The sequence below is a fragment of the Brienomyrus brachyistius genome, chromosome 10 (assembly GCF_023856365.1).
Source record: "Brienomyrus brachyistius isolate T26 chromosome 10, BBRACH_0.4, whole genome shotgun sequence".
NCBI classification, from domain to species: domain Eukaryota; kingdom Metazoa; phylum Chordata; class Actinopteri; order Osteoglossiformes; family Mormyridae; genus Brienomyrus; species Brienomyrus brachyistius.
Window position 1 is genome coordinate 18,657,586 of NC_064542.1, and position 19,383 is coordinate 18,676,968.

Sequence of the window (19,383 nt, forward strand, 5' to 3'; positions counted from 1 at the left end):
TGACTGAAAATAATGGAAAAAAAAACCACCTCAGTTGTCGGTTGTTAAAATGCATCAGAAATGAATAACAATATACAAACTTTAAAAAGCATTTTCTTATGTAAATGTCTTCGATAGGAGTTGAGGAGAGAGAGGTAGGTTAGGTGTACATATGTGGTGTAGGCTAGCTCCCTAATAGTAAACAGAGATCGGCTAATGGAAAATGTATTAAGTTTAGCGAGTTAGCCAGTTAACACATATTTGCATGAACTTGAAAGTGGAAAAGCAAACTGGAAAAGTGAAATTGGAAAATGAAAAGAATCTGCGTATCGTTCATTCTTTGAAAACCAAATCGGATGTACAAACAAAAACAGCCATTTTTTGGGTTTTTCTGTTATAAAATCAGATTTTGAAAAAGGAAAAAATGGAAAAGTAAAAATAGACTTCATGATTTAATTGTTTTTCTGTTTTTAAACCAAACAGGGAATGAAAAGTCAAGTTAGAAAATGAAAAGAAAAACTATTATTTCATCTTTTAATTTTTCACAAATTACTCATAAAATTAATGGAAAATTAAAATGCAAATGGTATTATTTCACTTCAAGTTTAGTTTTTTTTCAACAGCTTTGCGCATAGACTGAAAACTAAATGGCAAAGTGGAGACTGTATTTTCATTCTATCATTATCATTTTTATTTTAATTTTTCATGAAATGTCTGCCATAATTGAGTGCCACTCACATGACTTGCCACATAGCTAAGTCCAAGGCATTGAAATGTTCCTTAAATAAACCTAATCCAGGCCACACCGTATAATGACAGTTGTTGTAATAGGTACACAAAGAAAGCTGGTTACAATTGTATGTTTTGCAGTTTGATCGTTTGTAATTTAATGTAGGATTTCTTAAGGTGACAACTATGTTTGTTTTTAATACCAACTGAAAACTACTCCTTAGTCCAGTTTTATGGGATACAAACCACACCACTTTAATAAATGTATTAGTACTGTACTTGGAGGAATGAGTTGAACATAAACAGTATGGTTTTTCGAGACTTGGCTCAGGATCTCCTCCTTCCCATTATAGATTCACATGGTGACATTTTGCAATATCGAATAATGTTCCTGGTGATTGGTCAGGAGAGTCCCGATCACAAGGTGGTTGAGGGATGATTCTCATTAGGCAGCTCTGTAGACGACTGAAGATTGTCGGGCCTTTATCTCTCGAGATACCTGGCACCAGGAGCAGGGGTAGCAGCATGTGGCATGCAGACAGTCATTGCAGATGGAGCCCTGTGACAGTGAAAAGTCCAAAACCATTGGGCATCATGGGATATGCTGTCCCTACCACAGAAGGAGCTGAAGCTAGAGTGTTTTCTCATAGCAGTATGAAAGGCTTCTTCGTGGATGTTTTACATACTGTCCTTTACAAAGGTACGGTTAGAGCTCACTGGTAACATTTATATTTATTTACATGTATTTATTTAGCAGATGCTTTTGTCCAAAGCAAGTGAGGCATACAGTAAATTCCATGACCCAACTAGGCATAGAAGCAACTAGGCCGAACTTCCAATCAATGACTAGTAGCAAAGTAAAAGTTGCATCGGGATACAACATCTCCATAGCAAGAATCTAATGAGTCAACTACGCTTCAAGTAACTAGCCTGACAGTATGGCAGTAGTGCAGATCCCATAGTGGTGATACTGGAAGAGATGGATTTTGAGGTATTTCCTATAGAAACTTGACTGTTTCATTTCACAAACAAAGATGCATATTGCTTTAATAAGAAGTATCGACTTTTAGAACTTGCTCAGAAAAGCAGCGCTGTGTCCTACCTGGATGCCATAGGTCCGACGTACAGAGACCCTGACAGCAAGGGAGATGGCTGGAATACATGCACCATAACCAAAAGCAAGATATTCCAGAAGAGGGAGACAAGTACACTCGCCGTGATCCTTAGATACCTTGCAGGCAAAGCATGGCAGACACCAGAAAGCACAGCAGCCTGAATCGTGGGCAAAAAAAAGCAAGCAAGGGATTAGCAGTTGCATAACGATGGGCGTATAGGCGTATGAACATAATCCATAAAAATACCGGATAAACACAACCATTCTTGTGCACACACCCAGTTATACATTCCCAAGTCACTCCCTCCGTCATTTGCACGTTTCTGCGAGCCTTGATTCTTTTCATTTGTGTTCCTGTAGGAAGATATATCCTGAAACTATTGACATTGTTTTTGTTTAACCAGTTATTTCATAAACGTCTTGCATTTCCACCCAGTTTGCATTTCACAGCTGGTAGAGCATGAATTCAGTTTCTGTTACCGTTACCATTTTTTGCTTATTTCACAATGCAGTTTTTTTATTTAAGAGAACCCTTAATAAGAATGACCAGAAAGGTAACCGAAGTCACCAACACCCAGGTCTTCCAATAATCCAAAGTCCACATCTGATGCTTGGTGAGCTGCTTTATTATAGCCACTGTGCTGCCGAAAGTAGAAAAATCTAAATTCAAATATGTAATTACAAGCATTTCTTTTTTGTTCAGTTATTTGTTCATTGGTTGTTCACTTAATTTTCTTACATATGACATACAGTTGTGCAAATCAGTAAGAAGGTTCTGAATTTGGTCTCACCTTACTAACTTGCTATTTGGCCAGTGCACATGTGGCCCTGTGATACATAGAGGGTTTGTTATTTCTGGGGTCCTCAGGTGTTTCAACAACTAAAGAAGTAACTAGCGAATAGAGTTGGAAGATAATAGCTAGCTGGCTGGTTTGCAGAACATGCTGCTCAGCCTCTCCAAGATAAACTATACATTTATTTCATATTTAGCAGAGCATGTGAGTGGAGCGGAGCAGGAGCGGAAGGATTTCAGCTGGAGGCGGGGTGAGTGCCGAGCGGCGTATTTGTAAAAGAAAACCCATCTTGAATTAAATCGCTTCTGCTTGAATGTGGATCTGGCTGCTTAATTAGTCAGGCTACAGTTTGCGCTAAAATTCTCATCTCTCCTCTTCATTCACATGTTCTGCTATTTAGTGGAGTTGGCTGTTGGCAAATGCGTGATTTGAGTGATTAGCGTTCATAGCCCAGGCAGAACCAAAGAAATGAATCACTTATGTTTTGGTCACACGTCGGATGCTTCCATCAGTAACTTTTTAGGCACTTTGTCTACTTATGAGACTAGAAATATTCCTGACGGGATGCAGGGAAATATGTTTCCTCAGAAAGACTCTATAGAGACTTCTCTTATGTCCAGAGAGTCTGCTGGCTGAATGAAATCTCCAAGCTAGCTGTGGCCCAGACAGAGGGCTCAGCATAGAGAGGCACATACAGGTGCACAAACTCACAGTCTGCCATGTCATCACAGCAATCGCAGATGCCTGAGCTCCACTGGCTCGATTGTGCCATGACCATCGTGGAGCCGGGCTGCTGCATTACTATGTTGGTTGTCATGCTGATGGAGGACCTACAAAAAATTGTATTGATGTTTTAATGCATGTGCTTATATCCATACTCATCCTATAAGAACATAAGAAATTTACAAAGGAGAGGATGTCATTCGGCCCATCAAGCTCGTTTGGGGAGAACTTAACTAATAGCTCAGAGTTGTTAATATGCAGTTGTTAAAATCTTATCTAGCTCTGATTTAAAAGAACCTAGGATTTTAGCTTGCGCTACACTAGCAGAAAAACTATTCCAAACTCCAACTACATGCTGTGTAAAGAAGTGCTTCCTAAAATTCATTTTAAAATGTTCTCCTGCTAATTTACACTTACGGCCATGAGTTCTACTATTTAAACTAATATTGAAATAGTCATTTGACTGAACAGCATCCAGACCTGTTAGAATCTTGTACACCTGGAGCATTTCCCCCCTTAGTTTCCTTTGCTCGAGGCTAAACAGATTCAGCTCAGCTAACCTCTCCTCATATGACATTCATCTAAGACCAGGAATCATTCTCGTAGCCCTATGCACCCTTTCCAAGACAGCAATGTCCTTCTTAATGTATGGTGACCAAACCTGCATATAATATTCTAGTTGGGGTCTTACCAAGGAATTATATAATCGTAGCATCACCTCCCTTGACTTAAACTCCACACACCTGTGAATATTACAGTTCAAAAATTCCTATAAATCTTTTGTTTTAAGGTTATAAATGTGTACCAAATTGACAAACATCAAACATCTATGTAGATGCAAATGTAGTCATTCGTAACATACACTAAATATAAATGAACATGGAATTTGTGATCATCTTTGTGGTGGTTTTGAGGTTTTTTTCTAAGGCCCTTAAGCTGTATAATAGTTGATAAATAAAACTAAACTATGAAAAATCTATAGATCCCTCAACATTCCTCACATGACTAGAGAATCACTGGCTTATCATATGGATTCACCCAAACTGTAGAACACAATTAAAAGAGACAGTTACTCTGCCCATAGAATGACATAATGCCCATTCTGTCATTAACTTGTCAACAGTAGACTGATCCTCAAATTAAACAATTCAAACTTCAAAATAAAGAAAGAAATGCTGTTGAAGTTAAAGCTAGCAGAGGAAATAGCCCACAACGCATGTACAGTTACACCCGGGACTATTGTGTCCACTTACCTGCGTCTCGCCTGGCAGGAGAAAACAACTATCCGTGTGTATCCTGTACTGACCTCTGGAATAATAGTGGACCTACTTTTATGCTTGCATGATAATAGAATGCAGCAACCTTTGATGTTATCATGACGCCATATGCCAGGCCATCCAACTCGTTTGACCTGAACATTTAGAGAACACTCATCGAGTTGTTTAAAGTCGACAACTCCCTGGTTCAAAGATGCTGCTGGACACTCCCCCTCTGCATAATAGGGTCTAGAACAACAGTCTAGGAGTATATCTTCTGGCATTACCATCTTGCAGGTTTAATTTATCATCCAAGGTGTCCCAATAATTAAACAATAATTTATGCATTTATCTATCAGCCCGTTATGCAGTCGAGGGGAATGAGGAGCCAGGCAGGGGATCTGAAGTAGATGCTAATAAAATGTACATCATGATTTAAGAATTTCTATTGCTATAGTAAAAAAGTGATGTTGAATTAGACAGGTCCAGTACTTTGAATATTTACAAATTCCCTGTGTGAAAAGACTGAGATCATCCATTTTGGGTAAAAACATCAATTAAAAGTCTCATGCTGCTGTTTACTTGGACCTGGGGAGTAGCTAGACATCCCAGGCCACTGAAGAAAAAGTCAATTTGGTCCCTCTGCTTGAGTGGCAGTTTTGATCACTCAGTTGATTTAGCTAAGCTGGGGGGGGGGGGGGGGGGGCTAGGGTGTCCTGACGTCGCCCCACTCGTCTCTTGGTGTCACATCGGCACTCACCTTATCTCCTGTCTTCACCTTGAGGGCCTCCTCATCCCTTTCAGGTTACCTCCAGGCTGATGTCTAACTTCCTGGTCGCCGCCAGGCCGACGCCCGATTCCCCAGTCACTGTCAGGCTAGGTTGGGGGTGATCCGGAAGATGCCTCACCGCAGGACAGTGAGACCCTGCATTTATGCATTTACCTGTCAGCCCGTTATGCAGTAGTGGGGCATGAGGAGCCAGGCAGGGGACATCTGAAGTGGATGCTAATAAAACAGAGATCATGATTTAGTTGTGTTATTGTTGGAGTAGTCAAGTACAGTACTGTTAATATTAACAGTTTCCCTGTATAGGGATATTGAGATCATTTAACATTAAAAAGTCTCTGCTATTGTTGACTTGTACCAGGGGAGTAGTTACATATCCCAGACACCCTGAGAAATGGCACCTTGGGCCCCATGCTTGGGTTGGCACTTTCAATTGCTCAGTTGATATTGTCAAGCAGGGGGGCATGATTTTGGAGACCCTACAAAGTGCTGGGCCCTCTGAATTTGTCACGGTATCCATGGCCCCTCCGATGCCTCCAACTTGTACTCTTCTCCAGCTCTAAGACAGGTACAGTGTGCTTAGAAATAACAAGATCCCAAGATCCACATAAGGCTTTTCCTGACTTGCATGCGCATGACGAAACTGTAAGCGAGGTGACAAGGACGTCAACTGGAGCATGACCGATAATGGCCCAGCCCTGGTCTTGCTTGTCATGTCTTTTCTCACTGCAGTGCCTCTTCCATTGCAAGCACTTTCAGGGAGGAGCCTCAGTCCTGACCCACAGCATTCCAGCAGAATGCCCATAGAATCTGAGCCGGTCACACCATGGGTAAATAAGCAATCGTCAGGGTCTAAGGCACATTAACATGCACGCATCTATAAAACAGCCACACTCAATGACAAACCTGTGACAAGGCCATGACACGCAAAACAATCTTACATACGCCAAGTCTGGCCAGTTATATGTTGTAAAACTTCATTAATATTTATTGATGCAAAGTAAGACAATCGAAAAACAATGAAACAGTCAAGTGTGTTTAATTCAAACCAGCAAACAAAGACCGTTTACAGCCTAACTTCTATTATGATTGATCCTTAGTCACAGGGAGAGGTATAAGGCAGATAATTGATAGGTATGGGGTGTGTTAGGGGAGAACAGTAGGAATGACACAGACAGGAAATGATACAGTATTGCACTTCAGGCTCTTTTTCATCAAATGAGACCCAGACTCTATCATTTTGGCTGGAACTCAATCCATTTAAAGGGGGACATTAATTGAATAACATTTTTGAATTACTGTATTACATTTCTGACTCCTTGTATGAGTCTATGTAACGGAAATCTTTCTTGACTGGAAACTCTTAATTCTTAATTTCAGTTCTTAATTTCTTAATCTGACACCAGGTGTATGAGCAGCAGAATGTGGAGTTTTACAGTCTGTCCAGGTGGAGCCCTCTCATAGAGCAAGAGAGTCAAAACTGACCAGAGATCAGCGTAAAGAAGCATTGTTCAAAAGCAAATGATTCTCTATTCAAGGACTTGTTTCCACATACTAGGGATAGAGAGCTGAATTCTGGCATTGTCGGACTAGGGGCTACTTCCATCCATGATATTATATTATGGCATTCTAAGCAAAACCACCCAGGCTATTTCTTTCTTTCGAATGAGGCACATACTCTGTTATTCTAGGCTGGAACCAGTGCTACAGTATAATGGTTTTCATTTTTGAATTTAGTTATTTTTTTTTACCCCTCCATGAATCGCTACCTTATAATAGTGGAGGGATTTGTGTGCCTCTTTGATCCTAGGAGCTATGATGTCAAGGGCTATTGTCCCTGATAAGGTCTCCGGTGGCATCTTGAGCCTAGGTGAGTGGCCATACAAAGTGAGATTCACATACTGTAGAGCAGTGGTTCTCAAACTCGGTCTTCGGGACCCTCTGCCCTGCTTGTTTCCCAGCTATCCCTGCCCTACACACTGCTGATTACCTGGATCAGGTGTGTTCAGTCAATCAGAAGCTGGAAGACAGCTGGGACTTGTGTGTGGGGCCCTCTCCGCGGTCTTCCTCCGCTGACCCTCAGCAGTACTAGTGACAGTATGCCGGGTTTCCGCGGCAGGCTGTGGTCCACCACGCTGGGGGGGTGGGGTATGGGGGGGCTCAGGCCCTTCCAGTGCATGGTGGGCTTCCCGCTGGGGATGGACATGGCTGTCTGGCCTTATGGGCCTTCTTGGATTTGGGCCCGGCTCGCACCGGAGCTGGGGCTTGTGGGCAGAGCCGGTTGCTTCCCATCCGAGGCTCTGCATGCAGGGGAGCTGTTGTCTCGGTGCTCCCTCGCATGCTCCTCGGCAGGTTGGGCACGTGTCTCTTGGGCCCTTCCTTCTGGGGATAGCTAGGGACACTCTTGGCTTGGTTTCCGGTGGATTTAACCGGGTGTGTTGGGGGGGGGGGGTGTTGTTGCTGCCACATTAACTTCTGGCACATCCTTGGACAAATCGTTACCGTCACATACGCACATAAATACATACATACATATAGATACATATCCACACCTACCTACACATACAAAGATAAGGAAAATGCACAGTGTTGTCACGGATGCAGCTGCAGTTGTTATGAATGTTGTTATTGCTAATTGTTGTTGCCACTCGTTTGACTTATATATTATTATTATTGTTGTTATTATTAATATTAATTTATATTTTTGTTTGTTTGTTTTGTGTTTTTTTAGTTTTTTTGTGATCTCCCTTTTTGTTTGCAATGGAGATTAAAAATAGGAGGGAATATAAATAAGGGGAAAAAAACAATAGAGATTTCCATGGAAACAGATCCTAGTGGGAGTGGCCAAAGGACGAAGAAGAATCTTGTGTGACCCCAGGAGTCTGGATTCCTGAACAGCTGGGCTACAGGTTCATTCTTTCCTTACAATTATATTACGCAACTCATAGAAACAACACCCGTTGTCAAAATGACGGAATTCAGTTGCGTATGCATGTAGGTCTCTCATGCTTCTGAAAAGGTTGTGGTGATTCCATCACGGTGTACAATCCTCCCATGTCAGGTCAATCCATTGTTTTAGGATAGACCTGAATTGTCTGAGCCTGAATAGAACAATTAAGTAAAGTAAAGCATATCATTAAAAAGCAAAAAATATCCTGCATACATTTTTTGCTGTTATTAGCAGAGTAGAGAGTAAAAATATACACTGCCTGCTCAAAAATAAGTCATCATTTGAATTTATATCAGCAAATACTTAAGAGCCAATGACTGGATCATTATTGCAGCCCAGCAACATTATGCAGCAATAAAGTGAAGTCAGCTGAGTACCTGAATCTACTGACTGGCCAGGTTACACCTCCATCCATCATCAATGGGTTTTTCTCTTCCCTGTTGGCATGGACATATTCCAGGGCAAGGATGCCAAGATTCATTGGGTTCGAATTGTCAAAGAGTGGTTCAGGGAGCATGAGGAATCATTTTCACACATGACTCGATCATCACAGAGTTGTGACCTTACCCTCACTGAAGGTCTTTGGGATGTGCTGAAGGAGGCTCTATGGTGGTTCAACTCACTTGTCAGTACAGGATCTCTGTGAGAAATGGATGCAAATCTGGATGGAAATAAAAAGTAAGACGTTGCATAAGCCAGTGCAAACAATGGCATGACAAATGTGCACCATAATCAAAGCTAAAGGCGATCCAACGAAAAATTCAAATGACGACTTGTTTTTTGACTAGGCAGCGTATTAATGATTTAAATATAAAATATTTTCTTCCATTTTTAGAGTTGAGACTTGCTATACAATTTTTATTTACTTGGCATAAGAATCACATTAACGTTATTGTTCCTTGTGGGACAAAGAAAGCATTGTCATCTCACGACTCATTCATGCCGTCTCTTCTGTTCGCACAGATTTTTCATTGAAAAGATTTTCTTACTTCGCCTTTAAGAAGAATGCCGTATTGTGACCTCATTATGCTGCTGGTTAGCCGGTGCTTTTATCCAAAGTGGAAATGGAGAGTTGTGGTTTATTTGACAGAATGCACAATTTGAATCAATGATAAATGAAGATTCAGAGGCAAATAATAGCACTAACCCAGCCTACATTCCGGAATGTTCCCTGGCTCTATCACCACCTACATGTACTGGGTGTATGTCCTTAACTTCTCATGCGAAAGGCTAAAGCTAAAAGTTCAGCCGATACTCTGATCTCCTCCTCTTTCTCATTCATTCACCTTTCAAGTCCTAAGTCACTTTGTCCTTGTGCTTCCCTTTGTTAACTGTTAACTCAGTATGATTTATACCTGTCTGTGTTTCCCCAGTTTCTTACCTAGTTTTTTTTACCTATTTACCTAGTTCTGTTCCCTGGTTATAGTGACAGGCAGATGAAGGCTTTCATGAATAGTGTCAAGCTTTCAGGTGTTCCCCAAATTGTGCCGGAATGTGTTTCGAGTCCTCAAATCTCTTTTTCAAACAGGGAGACACCGAGTGGGTTTTGCCAACGCTTGGAACAATCTGAGAATGAAGTCTCTGCGTTTGCATTTAATCAATAATGCTGCTGGTATGACAGCACATTCTGATTGTGTTATGCGAAATATAATCTTGAAAAAAACTGTTTCTTTAGCGTGAAGAACTAGAAAAACTAGTGTTTCTTTCAGTTTACTTCTATGTGGTCTCAGTGATTATGTTTCCTGTAGAATATTGTGATGGGCCTTGCGCCTGTAGCTGAAGGGGGGTATACAGCGATGTACAAACATCAGGGAACATCAATGACGGACCCCCAACTGAGGAAGACGTGGACTGATGTACGTAAGACAGGACGAAATAACTGGGAACAGCTGGGCACAATCGGGGAAGCACATGTGGATGATGAGGGGGCGTGGAACACACAAGGACTGGACAACTACTACTACTAATAACAATAATAATAATAGTAGTAGTAGTAGTACAATTTTTCTGTATGAATATTCATTCACCTTATTTGGACACATCTGCTCAGAAAGTTCCAAAACATCAGAGGATCGCCTTTTGTCATTCTACGAGCCACTTTACATAATGAATGGAATGGGGCGTCTCATGTAATACAAACCATGTAGCAATTTCGCCAGCCACAAACAAAGAAAAAGAACAAATGACGCCCAAAGGTTTCATCTCGCTTTTGCAAGAGCTCCAAAGAGCCGACCGTTTTCGAAACCTCTGACGCCTCAGGACGAGTCGGAAGTCATGATACTATATGAAGCAAGTTCCGATTCTGAAGCGGAACATTTTGATTCTTCCACTTCCAGTCGATGGACTTTACTTTGGCGAGTTGAAATCCACGGTTTGGGTGTCATCTGTCCCATTACTACCTGGTTACCGTTGTAGGTCTATTTTTAGTTCTGTTAGTTGTGTTTAGTTTTGACTCCTCACGGCCCCTTTTGTGAGGTTCAACGTTGGACGGGCGAGCAGGAAGCGAGGAAAGACCAGGCAGGCAGGCAGAATCTTCTGGAATTTGGAGTTTATTTGGGAACGGGAGAGAGAGGGCAGACAGTAACGAGCTAACATCAACCAACATCAATGACAAGTCTAGGGAAGACGGACTCAGACGCAGACTAAATACACAAGACAAGCCGAAAATAACAGGAAACAGCTGGGATCGGGGAAGCACACGTGGATGATCAGGGGGCGTGGCACACACGAGGATCATATGAGCCGGGCGTGACACCTTTATTTTGTGTTTCCCCGGAGTGCTCAGTTTGTTTAGTAATCCCCTTTGTCTCGGGTTCGCTCTGTGATTTGTCTTTTCTCCGCCTGCACCTTGCCGCATCGTGAAGTGCTTCTACGTGACTGCCCTCGCGTAAAATATAACTGTTACTTACGTGTTATACACCAAACAGAAATTCAGAGTTCCTAGTAGTCATGTAACGATTCACCCTGTTCACGATTCTGTTCAATACTTAACATTGGGGGGGGGGGTCACAATTAGATTTTTTTTTTTTGAAAAATAGACAGATAATAAAATAGAAATAGAATAAAATAGAAGATGCAGAAAATTACCAAAAAAACTGAATGTTTATCCAGTTCTCTATCAATTTAATATTCATTTTGTTAAATTAGAAAAATACTTTTCTTTCATTTTCTTAATAAATAAATACTTACAAACAGTTGCAGTTTGTCAGTTCTGTATTATTACTTCTGTAATTTGCAGGCCAAGGCCCTCTGCTGTCTCAACAATGTAATTACAGCTGGGAGGAACAAAGCGATTACCTAATACAAACACTGGTAAACAGGGCGTTTTCATCAGAGATAATTTATGCGGCTTTCTAGTCTTTTTCATGCAAATTTCAAATCTGTGTTTAGTTTTTCCCTAGCATGTCTAGTTTTGCAATGAAGCTAAATTGCATGATATTTGATATAATTAGCCTAAGCATATTAGGAGATTTAATGAATGATTTCTGTATATTTTATGTTATAGATAGCATTAATTGCAACTGATTTCGGTTCTGGGAAAACTTTCGGTTTAGCCATAAGCCTCCTGCATAGAAGCAAGGAATTCAGAATCTGCTTGATTCATACCAGAAATTGGGCTGTCGCATGTCACTCAGAATACACTTCTTGCAATCCCATCTAGGTTTCTTTCCTAGAAAATCTTGGTATGTGAGTGATGAGCACGGAGAACATTTTCCCTTGACAGATAATGGAGTGTTGATACCAAGGTTCTGGAATGAGAGTATGATGCCTGACTAGACTATGCAGCACTGCGACAATCCAGACACGAACATGTACTCTACGCGTTTTTTAAGAAACAGTGATAGATGACTGACACACCGCTGCTGCCTGAATCACCCGGAAAAATGTAAAACTGGTATGGGAACAGGCAGGATGTTTTCCAGAGTACAGGGACTTCCTGAAGATTCAGACTAAGGATAAATATGTGCGGCAGGATGCCAGCTGACTGCACACTTTGATATATAACATTAATTGATCGCGTCATCTAATCGCTGAAGCTGGGCTGTAAATGATAACACACTAGCTATAAAGCTAATGTTAGCAAACATCAAACTTTTTCATTATATATTGCATTATTATTATTTACTACTACTACTACTAAAATTAGGCTAAAGTTAATTTATTTTAGACAAAATGATCATAATGATCATTTCCTCATACTTTTTACAAAAATAATGACTAAAGTATAACTAAAACTGATATGTATAACATAAATAACATAAACATGTATTAGCAGTGCTAATAATAAAAATGTTTTGAGCCTGATTTTAAAGATAGCAATATTTGATGCAGTTCTACCCTCCTCATTGAAGAAGTTGAAAGGTGAGGTGACTAGTAATGCCTGCTGGCCCAGAGGGTCACAGAGGGTGGGGTCTGATTGCGCTGCCCCTTACCCAGTATATGACTGATGATTTGGGTTTTTTTGGTACCCTTTCACAAAAAAAAAAAAACCTCAACTATCTCTGAAATAACTTGAAACTGACAAAAGTTTAATGGCATCTCTTATTCTTTATTCTTTATTCCACATTTCCAGACTTTTCTTGTCATTATTGATTCAGTTGAATTTTCTGTAATGAAGGACATGAAAATGGCACGGACAAAAAAGATGGTACCCTTAATTTAATATTTTGTGGTACCACCTTCTGCAGCGATCGCTGCCAAGAAGCGGTCTCCGTACTTCACAATGACATGGTCTGCATTTGCCGACAGGTAGCTTGGCCCACTCTTCACACAGGCATCCGTCCATGTGAAAACTCTTCCCTTCTCTCTAAGATGGCGCAGACATTTTGCAATGCTGTGCAGTTCTGTGACTGTATGTGGAGTTAGCCGGTCCCGCACTGGCGGCGTCTTCTCTGGGTTGGTGACCACGCCTTTTTGACCTTGGAGGAAGGAGCACTTCATCGGATCACAGAGTGCCCTGATGGAGTCAGTGATGTGCACAAGCAGATTGTCAAGATAGACAATGCACTGGGTCTGGGGGGGATTTCAGTCAGGATGTGCTCCATTAGCCTTTCGAAAGTGGCTGGGGCATTGCACAGGCCGAACAGTATCGTCCGGAAGTGCTATAGACCGTAGCCAATGTCAAACCTGTACTACATTCAGCCAATAGTGAATGTGGCTGGGGTCCACTCAACCTGTTAGTGGCCACTCTGGAGGTCCAGAGAGCTGGATCAAGTCAATCCTACGATGTAGTCCAGTGCATCATCAATGCATGGCAGTGGATAGGAGTCCTTCCTCACCACCATGTTGAGTTGTCAGTAATCAACGTAGAAGTGACACGACCTATCCTTCTTGGAAACGAGGACCACTGGAGCTGCCCACGGGCTGTTGGATGGCTCTATGACTCCCGCTGCTACCATCTCTTGGATCCTCTGCTCCGCTGTTTGTCACTTCACCAGGGGTAGTCTGTGAGGATGCAGCTGGATGGGCAGGACGCCCCCCATGTTAATATGGTGCTGTACCCGGGAAGTAGGATGGCATTCTTCGTCCCAGGTGCCTTTGAGCTCATCCTGCTTCTCTGCTGCCAGGTGCCGACTGCTACGTTGCCACAAATCCTGGACACCGATCCGGGCAGGACTCAGGGATGTGTTTTTCGTGGTCTTTCTTCGGAAACTGCGTGCCACCCTCTTCTCCCTTTGTGCCAGCACCTGTCCTTCCTCTGTCCATTGCCACTGTTGCTGGCTGGCACTGTCACGCTGTAGGGCCACCATATCAGTACCGAGGCGAAAAGCTACCCCCAGCACGTCGATGGTGGCCTCCAGGTGAATTTACAGGTCCAGCCCAATGATGCAGGGGTCAAAGATGTCAGCCAGCCAGACCCACAGCTGTCTCTATCACCAACAATAAAAAATATTGTGGTGTCGGGCAGACTGAGGCATGGCAGGAGCAGAGAAAGAGATGGAGACTTGCTTGGCAAGGAGAACTCACTCTTTATTTGCAGTCATTAAAATGTCTACATCAGGCACCCAACAAGCACCAAACCAACACTGGAAATAAAAGATTGTCAGATGCTGAACTGTAAGATGCACAGACGGTAGGCGATTTACACAAAATGGATATACGCAAGGATTGGACAGGTTACACATGAGACATGGGCAAGCACACGCATGACAATAGGAAAATGTAACCATTAACATTAACAACAACACAACAAGGGCTAACATGTGCCCCACTAGTACTACAATATATATCATTTTATGCCTACAGTAACAACCAAGTTGGGCCAAGGGACACATCTTAACAATCAAACTTTATTGTCATTATACATATAATTACATTTTTTGCCAAAATGCACCAGCCAGCACTGAATTACAATAAAATTTATGTTTCACCCAGTGTTGATATGGGGAGTAATTGTATCGCTTGAAGCATCACCCACAGACACTCTCTGTGATTGGTGGATGTGCCAAAGTCACTATCGTGAAGTGAGAACAGCTGGCTAAGTATTAACAACAGCGAGGTGGGGTGAGAACTCCATGCTTGTGGCTGAGATCATGTTGGGTTGGGCTGAGACCACAGTGGGGTTGGAATTAATTATGGTGACTGGCTGTTGTCGTATCTTCATCTCACGGGCCATTTGGCACCAGGAACACATATTACAAAAGGTCACGTACACGCAGTCAGAGCAGATGTCCCCCTATAGAGAAATAGAAAACGTCACTTACAGTATAGATAACAGAGCTAAGATCGCAAAGCTGTTGTGATATAACTTGCATCATCTTTGTATTGAAAAGTCAACAAGTCACCCTTTTTAGTGGTACAAAAGCACTCGGATAATTCAATTTTATATATCCCATAATTCCATATTTCAGGACAACATCTCACACCCAACTGATGCTTTATTATTCGTACCCGGATGCCGAATCGATTTCGCACCCCAACTCTCAGGGCCAGAGAGACAGGGGGAACGCAGGGAATGCCTGACATCTGAAGGGAAATGTTCATGATGTCCACAAGAGGGAGACATAAACACTCCCCAAAGTCTGCAGCTGTTTTGCAGGCGAAGCAGGGAAAACACCAGTAAGCTGCGCAACCTGGGTAAAAGATGGACAGCGCAAACAAAACACGGTCATATAATAAGAATCAAAAGAGAGTTCACTCAAAATGCTGTCATTTAATCTAGATCGGAAGAAAAATCCACGCAAAATGTTCTTGCATAATCTAGGTCGGAAAAGAGAGTCCACAAAATGACATTCCCGCGTAATGAATTAAGAGGGAGTATTCACTTTAGGCTACAAATGGTGTTCTCAGTCAGATTTGCATGATTGTGATCAAAAAGGGCACTTTTACCCAATACCCCATTTCCATCACCGACTATCACAAGGGTCCACCTCAATAAAATTTGCATAATCAAAAAGAGGCACTGAGGACCATTGGCTGGTTCTCAGGAACCTCCTTGCACATGCAGAGTCGACACACCCAGCACAGTCCGTCATGCGCATGGTCCATGCAGGCACCACTAATGATGAAATTTATGTCCCGATTTACGGGCAGCCAATTTCACAGTACATTGCAAGGTCAAGTCTGTTTTATGTGTGTGTTCTGTTTTTCACAGAAGTGAAAATAAAGGTCTTGTGTTTATTGAATTCTACAGTACCCCCAAGAAGTCAGGGTGAGAAAATATTTTTTGAAATAGTTTTGTGGTCCCTCACAATAATTTTGGGTAAATGCAAAATTAAGGAAATGCAAAAAGTGTTACAACCATCCCCACACACCCTACGTGTAAGAATAGAGAGATGTCTGAAATGCCAGATTATACTAGTAAGCCACAAATGCAGATATATAAAATTAGTTACAATGCAGATATATAAAATGATTATCCCACCTACTTATTTAATGTTAAAATTCCATAATTTTCTGCGCAGCTACTTGTGTTCATACTACATTTGGTGCAGATGTGGATGGTAGCGGTGATACTCCACCAGACCAGCAGAGGGCAGATGTGCAAACACAAATACATGCAGTGCAGTGAAACGGATGAACTTTAAGGAACAGCTTTAAAATTATTAGTCAAGGCTTGGGCAACATTACGGTAATAAGGCAAACCACAGTATTTCGAAAATATTACTACAAAATTAACCGGGACCCCAACCCCCCCATTTTTTTGCTATCATGTGACCCTGCACTGGATTAGTTATTATATGAATGGATATTTGTTTATGTAAAAAACAAAAATAAAACTTTAAGAGGTTTCACCCGGCTCCTAGCTAATAGGCTTCACTGTCAGAGGCAGCTATAGATGTGAAATATAAGCTGATACTGATTTTTCTCACAGAAAAATGTGGGACAGAAATGCAGACAGACTCACAGACAGACATGTCATCCAGGCAGTCGAAAATCCCTGTGCTCCATTGGTCTGAGTGCGCGGAGGTCGATCGTGGCTGAGACTGCTGAATGATCACGTTTGTTGTCATAGTAATCCCTTCAACAGGTAGACATGCAGCTTAATGTTAAAAAGGTTCATGTGTAGAGAACATGCAGCCGTAACAATGAAATGACATAAGGAGGACAATGGCTGCTGTGTATATTTATACTGGACATTACATTTTAATTCAACATTTAAAAAAAAAGCAAACTTTTTTTTCTTTTTCACAGAAGTTTTGATTTTGATCAAATTTGGAATGCAAATTACATATAACTTCCAGAGCTCCCTAAGGTTTTTTGTTTATTTATTTTTTTTATTTCCCTTTGAGAAATAGCAATACTTCTGTAATGCAGGTACCAAAAAATACTTCAGTTTTCTGATGACCTGGAATATTTTTTTACTATCCAGCTTCATGACCCAGATATTATTCCATGTAAACAACATCAGTCATAAAGTAATGGAAAATGAAATAAAGTATAAAATAAAATAAAACAACCGACTATGCCAGAGCTATAAGTATCTCATCCTGGACAGAGCACCTGTCTATAGAAGTATAAGTCTTAAAAGCAGATTTAAGGGCAGTGACTGATGTAGCTGATAGGCAGATACAGCAGTTCCACAGCAACCAAGGAAGCACGCTTACCCTTCAGTTTAGTTGAGATTTTGGAACATCTATAAGAATCTCAAGGATCTTGAAGCTGTATGAGGTGTGATTAGATCTGATATATAAGATGGGGCTACACCATGTAAATTAGCTCAAAAACAGTACTTTGTGAAATTTCACTTTATTTTGCTTTATTTTTTATTTAAGTCTAAATTTCTTTTTCAAATTCAAAGCCTCAAAAATGGTATGTGGATTAGGGCAAAAAAAAATTCACTTAATTTGGAAGAAAGTACTCTTTACCTGCTTCCTAACGTAAACATAGATGGGTTGTTATTTAAATGGGTGTAGGAGTTACAAGGCTTTGACATTGCAAAAAGAATCACTGAAACTATACAATAACATCGATCTCCTTTAATATTTTTATTTCATCACCTCAAAAAGTATACCTAAACTGTAGCTTAAAGTGTATAAAGTGCAGAGCCGTACTCAGATTGATTATTTGAATGTTGATATATTACGTTTTTGTTTTTAATTTAGATAATTGTTCTTACAAAGTGCTAATAAGCATCTCTTAGGTTTTATTATTCAGACTCCCCAACAGATACATTACCTTTGGATTGCAGCTATTACTAATCGTGTTTGTAGTTTTAATAACACATTATTTCAATGCATATTTTGTTTACCCTGCTGGGGTAAAGTTATTATTCTTCATTATAGTTGCATCTATATTACAATGACCAAGCAGTAGCAGACACACTGGTTTCCATTACTTTGTTTGTGTTGGCCTCAGCTGAGGACCCAAATAGGTTGGGTTTGCCCTGGGCTCCACCCATCCTCAGAGACAGGCCTGGTAAAGTGCTCTGGAGGACTTCATAGAATTTCTCCTTTGTCTTGCAAGATGAAGTTCAGGCAGACGATGGGTCAAGTTTACAATAAACATTTCTGAACTGTGGATGGCAGCCCGCGACCCAGTATGATAAGCGGTTTGGAAAATGGATGGATGGATGGATGGATGGTATGTGTAATTCACATGCCAAATTAAAAAATGCTGATGCACAGGACATTTGGTGAATTAAAACAGAATGACTCATACATGCTTTCTTAGCTACGGATCATTTCAGAATAAAAGTATTCTACTCTTTTTGTACGGAGCATGAAATTTAAGTATCAGCCGCAAAAATACTAAAGAAATGAAATTTTTACTATTTCACTTCCATCCAACCAAATTGCATATCTCTAAAGATTTACATCATTTGCGCCCTTGCAAGATTTGAGACACAAAATTCTAAACCGTTCACTAAAATCACTTTGAGCACAGAGTGTTCATAAAGACTGTTGTGATAATACGATAACACACAAAATACTGAATCACACTCACCTGAAGCCGTTTTTTTTTTTTGTCCAGCATGAAAAATCCTTTACGCAAGGGAACTTAAAGCTAACAAATAGAGTCTATATATCAGGAAAGGAGACAATTTGCATCAATTTTGCATGTGACACATGATTTCCGCACTTACCCCAGAAGACTCACAGAAATTCATTGCCACATTGCGGTATTTAAGGTGTCACATGGTGAAAACTGACGATGAGCACATTTTTGCTAATGAAAATTACTAATAAATACAACTGGGACATTCTCCCCCCCAAAAAAATCAATTATTAGAATTTTTTTTTTAATCAAGAAACACCGTGGTGATATGCAAGTATTACAGCTTCTCTTATTGAAGAGAGTGTCTGTCTGAGGAATAATCCATTTATGTTCAATTCTTCACATTCCTCATTTTTTATATATGCAAAAACGTGTCAATAAAGTACCTTAGGAAAGTTCCATGGGTTCATGATGCACCTGAAAATGTAAAACCAGAAGTAGCAGAGATTTGTATTAGACATTTCAAAGTCAAATCAGTAATTTGTATGTAGGTGTGTATTGAGGAGGTTTTCTTTATAATTGCTCCGTTGATTTATTTGTGCAAGCAGCTTTTTGACTGAATGTTATTTTTATCCACAGCAAAGTTTATCCAAGCAAAGTCTATCAAAAAGGTA

The 19,383-nt window shown here is 40.8% G+C and overlaps 2 protein-coding genes across 2 annotated transcripts; both read right to left on the reverse strand.

Moving 5' to 3' along the window:
• Positions 1-418: 418 nt before the first annotated feature.
• Positions 419-4,740, reverse strand: LOC125750202 (cornifelin homolog B-like). The gene is made up of 4 exons (XM_049027648.1): positions 4,593-4,740; positions 3,328-3,446; positions 1,811-1,980; positions 419-1,267 (listed from the first exon to the last, which is right to left on the reverse strand). Exons 2-4 carry the CDS (start codon positions 3,431-3,433, stop codon positions 1,154-1,156), a joined length of 390 nt encoding a protein of 129 aa, XP_048883605.1. The 5' UTR covers positions 3,434-3,446; positions 4,593-4,740; the 3' UTR covers positions 419-1,153.
• Positions 4,741-14,304: 9,564 nt separating this feature from the next.
• On the reverse strand, positions 14,305-18,792 carry LOC125750697 (cornifelin homolog). The gene is made up of 4 exons (XM_049028900.1): positions 18,719-18,792; positions 16,680-16,793; positions 15,224-15,405; positions 14,305-15,008 (listed from the first exon to the last, which is right to left on the reverse strand). The coding sequence occupies exons 2-4, from the start codon at positions 16,783-16,785 to the stop codon at positions 14,811-14,813; spliced, it is 486 nt and encodes a 161-aa protein (XP_048884857.1). The 5' UTR covers positions 16,786-16,793; positions 18,719-18,792; the 3' UTR covers positions 14,305-14,810.
• Positions 18,793-19,383: the final 591 nt, after the last annotated feature.